General features: G+C 42.3%; 1 protein-coding gene across 1 annotated transcript; it reads right to left on the bottom strand.

Annotated features, from left to right (window-relative positions):
* Positions 1 to 1,269: 1,269 nt before the first annotated feature.
* On the bottom strand, positions 1,270 to 8,560 carry LOC136421408 (uncharacterized). The gene is made up of 12 exons (XM_066408689.1): positions 8,536 to 8,560; positions 7,579 to 7,731; positions 7,109 to 7,259; positions 6,162 to 6,331; positions 5,717 to 5,852; positions 5,066 to 5,149; positions 4,444 to 4,607; positions 4,151 to 4,266; positions 3,648 to 3,792; positions 3,099 to 3,185; positions 2,208 to 2,357; positions 1,270 to 1,458 (listed from the first exon to the last, which is right to left on the bottom strand). The coding sequence occupies exons 2-12, from the start codon at positions 7,702 to 7,704 to the stop codon at positions 1,270 to 1,272; spliced, it is 1,518 nt and encodes a 505-aa protein (XP_066264786.1). The 5' UTR covers positions 7,705 to 7,731; positions 8,536 to 8,560.
* Between the last annotated feature and the right edge of the window lie 2,397 nt (positions 8,561 to 10,957).

The raw sequence follows: 10,957 nt of genomic DNA, 5'->3' as shown, positions 1-10,957 counted from the left end.
TAGGGCCGCGGAGTTGGTCTGGGTAGGCCCTAGGAACAGTCTGGCAGCCAGGTTATTGTAAAGCCAGATCCTACCCTTATTGTTTTTCTTTTCTTCTTCATACAGGAATAAGTCACAAAAGCAAAATGAACGGACAGACACATTGATACGTGAATTTGTGACGTCTTCAATTCCCCGCTAACCAGCAAAGCCATAGCCTACTTAGCGTGGGTATTTGAAAAATTCCAATGCAAAATAAATCATTAAATCTCATGGACTGTTTGGAATAGTTTTCTGAAATCAGGCGTCAGAGTGATATTCCCGTAAGAAGGCCACGGCAGCCGCGGCACCTTGCTGTTGGATGGAAACAAAGGGAATTACAGATTTGAAGAACAACAGAGATTTTTTCAATTTGTATGGTTTTACTTTGATCATGTTTTTTTTATTGTCGTAGTTATCAGCTTAGAGGCTAATGTGCAACAGATGCTAAAATAAATACAAAATTACGTACACAAAGGTTAAATGTAATATTTGAATTCTGACAGACTCTGCGATTTAGAATACAGAATATGACACCTGGCTTTATGATGTAGTTAATGTTTATGGGTAAAATTAAAAGGTAGTACTACGTAAAACCGTTCGAACACACCAAAGTCATGGGAAATGACCCCATCCTTGCAGATTAAGATCTGGATTCCATGCAATCAGGCCACAGAATCAGGTAAGTGGCACTATCATACAGAAAGGACAAGTTTGTGGGGAAAATTCTGCTCGGCTTGGTGCGACCAAAACAAATCCTGTTCCCGCCTGCCAAGGCGCAAACCAATTGGCTATTATTGTCAGAAGTAACAGGCCGGGGTGATTGACATCGATTCCTCATCAATATGTATATATTTCAAGTTAGGAAAAATCTAAGCCTTTTGACCACCCAGTGCATAAATTGCACCCCTAACCACACAGCACACTTCAGCGTGTGCAAATCTAGAGCCGAAATCTTAAGCCACACCAGAAGCCGCAAGAGAATTCCAGAAATGTCAGATATTGTCCCGAGACTTGACTGTCAAAGAAGAAGACACAGAAAGTAGAGAAGATTGTCCTCCTTTGCAGGCCTCCCTGGCGGCGCCAGTGTTTATTTTTTTGGGAGTGCTGATTCGCGATTTTCAATTTATCGGGGCCAGGTTCTTTGGCTGGGGGGACCTTTTCTGGGGATCGTATCTGCCGCAACGGAGGCCATACAGATATGATTCCCCCAGCCAAAGAACTTGGTCCAGATAAGTTGAAAATCGCGAATCAGCACTCCCCCAAAAGATAAACATCGGCGCCACCCCCCCCCCCCAAGAGGCCTGCAAAGGAGTCTAAGAGAAGATATCTGTTCCAACTCACGTCCATGAGGAAGTTCATGTCGTCGTTAGCCATGGCGAAGTCCATGGTTCCCACGTAGTCAACGTCGATTCCGATGGTCCTTTTCACGTCTTCTTTCTAGTTATGGAAACAGCTATCATCTTAATCACCATACAACATTATGTCATATCATACCATATAAGATGATACACATTTAATATCATAGACATCATGTTAACTCGGAAGGAGGTGAATACATGTCTTGACTGCATTATTTTTGTCGCAATTCCACCTAGCAGTCATTTTAGCACTTGGATACAACAGTTACAAAAATAATTTGCTCTCCAATCCTAAAAAAATACATCTATGCAAGAACGTATTTAGAGCCTGGGACTTTTTTTGGCTTTTCTTCAGAATGAGTTTGCCTTGAATTTAACCCTTGTCCTGCTGAGCCCGACAATAGTCGGTTTGCGCATGGTTGTTCTGTATGCTCGAACAATTGTCAGGTTGAGGGTATTTTTAGAATACGTATGTTACACGCGCACTGTTGTAGAAGCGAAGCTACTAAAGATAAGCAAAAGCCTACTACCCTTTGTTTCAAAGGTGTCTGGGCACTTCAGCAGTGGGGGTATGTTTTTGCTCTGAAATCCATCAGGGATGGGGTTTAATACATTTGGATTTGTGCAAGACGTTACTTGCCTGAGAAGAAAACAAAGGTTGATATATGTGTGCGATGTTAGCACACACCCAAATTAATTACAAAAACATATCGGGGCGCACTACAGAAAATAACAACATACCACATTCCAAGTATGCAAGGCGAACACTCTACCCACTAGGCCCTTGCACCGGTAAGAATAAACACAAGGTTTTTGTGCTTCACGTACCTCAAATGGTTCGTTCTTCCCCATGAAGTCCAGCAGGGAGGAGTAGTACTGCACGGACGTCTTCACCTTCTTCTCCCCCAGGGAAAGCGTCTTGGCCTCCAAGACGAGCCAGTTGTCTTGCAGATGCTTCAGGACTTCGTCTGAGGGCTCCTGAGAATGGAACGGGATTTTAAAAATTGTGGTCATCATAATATCAACTATGAGTTGCTAGGTAAGCATTCTATCTCACTGGACCCGCGGCACATTGGCGGCGTTGCTGCGTCTTAAACTGGATTTGTGTTACCCTTGACTTTGTAATGCGAATGTCATGCTAAACGTTAAAGTATGACGAAAAACATAACAACGCACAGCTTAAAAAGATTATTCCTTATTGATGAAATTCATTGAGAGCTCTGTCAAATTGCTCAGTCGCAGAGAGGTCCCCAACCTTCCACCGGTCCAGTGAGATAGAGGCTAAGTAGCCCCAACGATTCCAACTCATAGGCAGGTAAAAAGTACATTTGGTTGGATGCAAGAAAAAAATATCTACGTGACTTGTATTGTCTAAAGACAATGGTTTACGTTTCTTTGTTTACTTTAAAAATTTTGTTTTAGCTCCACATTTAATGAAAATCCATGTATGATTAACCAAGTTATTCTTTATTGTACTGTGTTCACACTATTTTGTTTCCTTTATTTAATACCCATCTTATTTATCTTGTTTAATTGATTCACTTGAATTATTATAATTTGATAAAGGGAAGCTATAATTACATATAAAAGCACATAGCTTTCGCCTTCCTTGTACTGCACCGTTGTATTCTCATTTCTATTTCATTTTTATGTGTTTTTTAATCTTAAGTCCAAAATAAATCTTTAAAAATTGAAAAAAAAAGAAAAAAAATCACATACCTTCCCGCGCTCCACCTGTGGGAAGTACGCAGCAAACGCCTCTGCTTTGGTCCAGCCCCAAGGTTTGAAGTCTTCTTCGTTGAATTCCTGGATATCCAAAATCACCAACTAAAACCTCTAGTATATAACAATTTTCTTGACTCAAACTGTGGGCGGGACAGGCGAATTTAGTGTCGAAGTGATAAAGAAGAAGCTGTTTTCGTAGTTATATATTTCCATATGCTAATCAGGTTCACGGAAGAGTGACAGGAAGTGATAAATGGACACATGGTAATGTTTTTTTTTTTTTTTTTTTCGACACATGGTAATGTTTGCTAATAAAGCCGCCATTGCATAAGTATGAAATTTGCGAAGTATATACATACTATGAAATATATTTTTCTTAATCATATATATTAGACTTGTCCATGTGTCACATGTCTTTTAATTATTTTAATTGTGTTTTGTACAGAAAGTGCAATTCAGCCCTTTGGCTGCAAAATGCTCTTGAATAATAAAATATAAGCAATAATCGTTACCATCATTATCGAATATCGTTTCCATATGTACCTTCATGAAGTTCTCTTCCAGGGTGTCCGGAGTGGAGCTCTGGTAAACCCGCTCGATCCGGATCAGCCCTTCCCCATAGCCCATAAACCTCTTCCTCTCCTCTCTGTTGAACTCAACTCTCGCGGCGTGGTCTTTTTCGTAGGTGCTTCGTGTAACATGGGAAAAAATGGACATAAGTTCTCGTTGCCACGTAAAAAAAAGGTTACATAGCAACAGCTACTACAGAACAGCAGGTTTCCATTGACCCCACCCCCTTTTAATATAATTTGCACAATTTTGGTACCGATCCCCGAGACTAAAACACGTTTTAACACCAAGAAGTTATTACGGTCTCATGCATCATTATTGAAGAAAATACATAAGGCATTTCACTTGGGAATAGTACGGGAAAATGTGAATATCTGTATGTGTCTGTTCTACCGTTGATTGTTTGAAATTTGAGACAGTGGCTCCCCCAGGTTTTATTATTGCCAGTGTTTATAGTAGAATTATAAGTGCTGTACCATGCCAGATCGGTTGCCGGGCGGCACTTCCGGGCTGTCGGGTCCTCCTCCTCCAGCCTCCTCAGCCGGGCCTCCAGGTCAGCCTCGTGCGGTGACGGGTCCGTGTCCTCAGAGAACTGGGGGTAAAAACACACCAAGTCCGGATATTGGAGATTCAACACGCATTGCACCACTAGCTAACAAGAAGGTGTCATCCTAAGCCCCCAGTTTGAGGTTCAGCCACTTTTTACTATATCCGAACACCGAAACCACTATCACTACCATAAGTACCAATAATGATGGTGTTCACGTACCAGGATCAGCCCGAGTGTTTTCTCCCCGCCATTGCTGTTCTCGACAGGGCTGAAACGCTTATCACGCAGGTTCTCAGGGCTCATCAGGGTCTTGACTTCCGTTTCCGTTTTCTCGTCAAACTTTGCCTGGAAGGTGTCCTCTGGGCTCAAGGACAGCCACCAGCCTGACAAATCAATATTGACCAACGTCAGTTCGGGAGAGAGAGAGAGAGAGAGAGAGAGAGCATATATATATATATGCCATACGGAATTGTAGGCAAGGGAAAAATCAGATTCCACACATTTCGATGGCTTCAATACCGGTATCTCTAGCATGCTATCTAAAGGAGTGACTATCATATAATTTCTGACACTGTGAAGTGTCCATTGTAGCTAAACATATAATATAATAGCGATAAGCAAGGTCTTGAACAGCATAAATGTTCAAGAAATGTGATAAAGCTCACTTAACATGCAGATCATTTATCACTTATTTCAACAGTGCCATATACAAAAAACAATACACCCATTTCTACACCTAGGTGGAGTGAGGAAAGTGGCACAACATCGGTTGTGTCAGGGGATTTGAGCCGAACACCCTGCCGTTACCACGGGAGACCACGTAAGATCTGACAGTTCTTACCGTCGAAGCAGTATACGGGGTAGTTTGCCACCAGCCCTCCGTCTATGTGGAGAAATCCGCCTCGCTCGTACGGTTCGAACGCCACTGAGAGAGGCATTAAGGCAAATTTAAGGATAAAATTTTGTTATTTCGTACACAACCAAGTGTTTACAGCTAGCTAACGATGTGATGGCCATCCGTCACATTCTCATGGCAATCAAGACTGGTTCTATGAAGATGCAGGTAAAAGTAAATCAAAAGATAACGCTTTGTAAATTAAAGTGTAACTCAAACCGTTACAAGTAAGTGAAATACAAACATGCTCGTCACCGTGTCACGCTTGTGTTCACTTGATTTGATCTTTTATTTTATTAGAATTGCAACAGTGAAAAACACAGCTATTGCTGGTGTCGTGACCCACACATAATATACATGTTTTTACACTTGGGTGGCGTAAGGAATGTTGAGTAAAATGCCTTTCCCGAGGACATAACATCGCTCGCATCAGGGGATTCGAACCCAGGACCGCTGGGTTCTGGGCTGAAAACCCTGCTGTGACTCCACAAGACCCCACTCCATTAATCACTTAATGTGGTTTCTGCCCTGTGAACTTCCAACATGTGTTACCGCCTTATTAAACCAGTACTATAAGAGCATTAGAAAGCACTGTACCTGGAATGGACATGGACATGCGCACTGCCTCGCGCACCCTCATGAGAGGCGTGGTCTTGACGTGGAAGTACAGCTCCCGGGCGTACTGCACGTTGTAGGCCACGATACACAGCTCAACGTCTAGCACCTTGTTCACCTGAAACATAACCGGACAAAGGTATTATTTCTGCTGTATTCACGTCATCACGTGATGATAAAATCAAACACACGTTTACCCTTAAGCCCAGTGAAAATGTTTGACCCCTGACCTCCCAAACAGCCGGCCTGACCGAAGCCCAAACGGCCGTACGACCCGAACTTCAAGGAACTACTGTTTCGCGCTCTACACGCACGAAATGTTGTTTTCTTCTGAGGAATACCCTATCCCAGTTATAACCGGGTGCGGCACAAAAGGCATGTTTCTGTACCCCGGATATAGGCAGCCTAAGGGCCCATCTATACACACCTCCAGGAACGTCACGTCCTCATCCAGACCGTGCTTCTTCACCTGTTCCCCAATGACATCACCGAACCACTTGAGAAACTCGTTCCCAGGATTGGCTCCCTTGTTGTATATCAGGTTCCTGCCATAGGAGATGTAGTCTAACCATGGGATCCAACGATATCCACCGCCATCTGGTCACCATAAAAGGTAAACAAAGGTTAGAAGGAACAGTGTCATAAACAAATGACTAGATGAATGGTTGTTCTAGCTGTATGGTTCAAATTTCTGTATGATTTTGATAAAATACTGACTGTAAATGCAGAAATGTTCGCGGGGATTTAAATTTGCGGTAGGGAGGAAATGGAGTGTTCTTGGTGGTTTTAAGTTCGCGTTTGAAACAATAGTAGCTACAGTCACACAATGTAACGGATTATCGCGGTGGTTTTAAGTTCGTGATAAACAGTTCACCGGGAAAACCACCGCAAAGATTTCTGCATTTACAGTAATAAGACAATGTGGCATAGCTTAAAAAATGCTCATTGACAAGTAAAGACAATAAAGCTTGTATGTACAAAATGTACTGACATTAAATGGCTTAAATGCGTCCTAAGAAAGCACATCAATCTTTCTGAAATTTTCTTTAAGAATTTTCAAATGGTAAGATGACCATCTACACCAGAGCGATCATCATCTGGGCTCTCTCTAAAACAACTCAGTTGTTCTTGTACAGAGAGAAAATGAGAAAGTTGTACTTGGTACACCTGAGAGATTAAGAGAGAAAGACAAAAAGCGTGGGAGAAAGAGACATAGAAATAATGAGAGAAAAGAGAGAACAAGAAAGAGAGAAGAGAGAGCAAGAGACAGACAAAAAGAGAGAGCAAGAGAGAAATTGAGAGAAATTGAGAGAAAGGGATATACAGAGAGAAAAGTACTAAAGCTGGGGCTGTTTCCTCTCAGCAAGCTCTTACCCATCAAAACGTCCCAAAGGTTCACCCCGCTCAGCGTCGTCATCATCTCCTCTGACGTCATCCCCACAGCCAGCAGTGCGGCCGTGATTGCGCCTGCGCTGGTGCCGCCGAACCGGGTGATGTTCTTCATGATCCCGGCATCCTCCAGAATCTAGGTTAAAAGAAAAAAATAATGCAGAACCCAACAAAGCTTTCGGATGTGTCAGATTCCATTACCCTCTGGTAGAACATAGACAAACTGCAAAGCAAAAACACACACGCAGACCACCACATTCACACACACGTGTAAACACACACACACGTAAACACACACGCATGCATGCACACAGACACATATATATACACCCACACACAAATACACACACACACGCTCACACACACACACATATATGCACACACACGCACGCACATGCATATCACACACAAATATGTACTCACAATCACGAACACACACAAACACACCCATTTACCTTAGCCGCCCCGATGTAGGCTATCCCCTTGGCCCCACCGCCCTCCAGGACCAGGTTGTTGAACGGGAATTCCTTCTCTGCAAACTCCGCTCCGCTCCGAGCCGGCAGTCTGACAGCCGTTGCCATGGACGCACTTCTGCAAGCTTCGTTGTCCTGTAAAGAAGCTTGTACTGTAAATGGATTTAATTTTGCGGCAATGATAAAATGGAGTGTTTGCGATGGTTTTGGATTCGTGTTTGAAACAATAGAACACAATGGAACATGTTTTTTTTTCAGTGGATTAAAGTTTTTCAGTGGATTTAAGTTTGCGGTGAAGGGTTCACTGCCAAAAACCGTGAACATAAAACCACTGCGAACATTTCTGCATTAACAGTATATCATAATCACATGACGTTCTAAATCATGTGATGATGACGTATGCATGGGTTACCATGTTGGGTTGTTAAACCTGGTAAATTGGCCGCGCCACGCATCTTATAACACACCGCGTGCTTGTAGTTTCCCCACTAATGTTAGAAAATTGCGAGTGCAGATTCAAAATGGCGTTGGAGTTTGGAAAGGGGTCTATTATCAATATCATAACTTAGTGAAATGCACAGAAAAGATGCAGCAATTTAGAGCCAATTGGTTACCGATCCAAAAGTCCTGCCCTCCTCCATCAAAATTTAGACATTCAAAATCAAAACATAGAAATGCAGATATTTGACAGAATGAAGCCACTTCCTAGTTGGGCAGTTGTGATGGACAGTTAGGATTGGCCTAATGTTTGCCAAAATGGCCTCGTTTTCATTCAATCATGACTGTCCACCTTGTGAGATAGGTGTATACCCAAGGACAATGAACACGCCCCCATACAACACCTGGTTTAACAGTATTAAGATGTCGCGGTAGGGAACTGAAAGGTCGAGAGGCGTCTACTGAAAGAATTGACAGATACTTTTGCGCGCCAAAACATACCTCGCGTCTGGAAACACTTGACCTAAGCCGACTCGGAATTTCTAGTACGCATGTGAAGTGTCAAAGGCAAAGGCCTCTGAGACGTAAACAAAACACATCTAGTAGGTATTGTTATGCAAATCAATATAATGTCGAAACGATAACTGTTTACAAGCCAGGGGCTCCCACCTATGACACTGCATACGGGCGTACTCGAAATTCTGAGTAGGCTTATACAGATCAGCAGTCACAAATGCACATGCACGGGTGTCTTACAACTGTACATGTAAAATAAGGCATGTGTAATCATGTGCCATTTCCGCTTGATGGCATCCACAGAAGCCCAACTCAACACCATACACATGACTAGGTTTGTACAATATAGTCTGCGGCATCCTGTCTGCTACATGTAGTTTTAATGTCAGGGGCCGCGTCACATAGTTCACATAGTTGTAACAGTTAGCCTCTATGTCAGGCTCCGAGGCAGGCATGTTCATATTGCTGGCAATGGCTTCTAGTGGCAAAGACACACTCTCTGTCACACACACACACACACATGCACACACACACATACACACACATACACACACACGCGCACATACACACACACACACACATACATACACACACACACATTATAACTATCGACAAGGCCCCAAACTAACAGACATTGGCATCCTAACTTCACACAGGCGCACAAGTATTTATATAAAATACATTGAGTTTTACCAGGCACAACTCATAAGTTATAAATCTAATAACACACTGTATCATCGTTTCTGCAGTTTTATAGATTTAGCACCAGACTGAATAATCCAGTTTGAAGGGTAGGACATCACTTGCATTACATTTAACAACAGAATCAAAAATTGTCAAGCGCTCACTAAAACTGCTTTTCTTGTACAGCTACAAGACCTAACTTGAGATAACTTTAGATTCCCGCCTTAATTGAAGACGCATGAACTTACATTGCCATTTAGCCAACAGTTAAGATCAATTAAAGTTGATACAGCTTCTGTATATTAGAGCCACTAATGTTCTAAACTGAATGAAATGAAGATCACTGCTACTTAATAAGCACTTGCTTTTAAGTCTTGGGGCAGTCGTCTTTCAGCACAGTCCGCTGTGACAAGTCTCGCTGGAGAAAGGTGTGCTAGAACACACACCGGTCGCCCTGCAATGCGTGTTCTGGAAAAGCTTGAGCCAGAACATGCGCTGGTATCGCTGTTCTGCCGAATGAGCGGCTGATATATGAAGTTAAAAGGGTGGGCCCAACTCCTTATATGGTTACAGACAGATGAAGGACACGTCAGCGTTGTTGTGTGGAATTTTCCTAAAGCGTGACGTATGATGGTGTTCATCTTGTCGGGATGTGGGGTGTGGTTTTGTGGTCTACCACACAATCATTGTAAGGACCCTCTAACAATCGTTGTACCGCTGGGACCCACGTGTTCCTAGATCAGTCTCAGCCCTTCACGCTCTGTGTTAAAAGTTGAATATTTTAGCTGTTTTCTGACAATAAAATAGATTATTAGATCATTTATAGTTTTGCACAAAATGACTCAAGGTTTTTCAAAATTTCTGTTAAGTTTATTCCACCATGGAGATGCCTAAACACCTCAACCGACCTCATCCAAACTCACCCATATATTAGACTCCGATGAGTTTGGGTGGTTCCAATGAGGTCGGTTGAGGTGTTAAGGCATCGCCATATGTATGGTGGAATAAACTTAACAGAAGTTTTAACAACAATCATTGTACATGCAGTGTACATGGGGTAAGGACCTTATGTGATGCCCTGGATACATTGTCTGTGCAATTATGAACGCAAAACACGTAACAAGTCTTAAGTATTTGCCAGTATTTTTCATGTTAGTCCGCTTGTTTTCAATATGAAAGGAATTTCTGCCCGCCATATTGGATTGTCATTGCAGGGCCCGGCTTGGGAAGTTCTTTATCCCTTTTTTTAGTTTGACAGACGACAGGATGGTGGAGGCTGTTTGGGTCATAGATTATGATAGCATATCACAGTTTTATAGCTGCAGTATTATCATATTATCAACTTGTATTAACTGTCAAAGTGTTTTTCACCCTTAAATGCAAGCGTGTATTTGTTATGAATCTTGGAAATAAGCAGAGTAACATGCAAAAGCTGTCAAATACTTAAGACTTACTGCATACTTTTATTCATAATTGGATGGACAATGTATCCGGAGTGTCACATAAAGTCCTTGCCTCATGTACACGGCATATAAGACTCGGATGAGTTCAGGTGAGGTGTTTTGGGCACACCCGATGCATTGTCAAAGTGATGAAAGACCATTGCACAATGAAAACTACACCTGGTACAATGTACATGACACACAGGAACTAAACATAAACAGAATATGATAATATTATACATACAAAATAACTTACAATTAATGCAAGTGACAAAAGATAA

The sequence above is a fragment of the Branchiostoma lanceolatum genome, chromosome 1 (genome assembly GCF_035083965.1).
Source record: "Branchiostoma lanceolatum isolate klBraLanc5 chromosome 1, klBraLanc5.hap2, whole genome shotgun sequence".
NCBI classification, from domain to species: domain Eukaryota; kingdom Metazoa; phylum Chordata; class Leptocardii; order Amphioxiformes; family Branchiostomatidae; genus Branchiostoma; species Branchiostoma lanceolatum.
The sequence above is the reverse complement of the archived record's forward strand: the minus strand, read 5'-3'. Positions and strand labels throughout refer to the sequence as shown.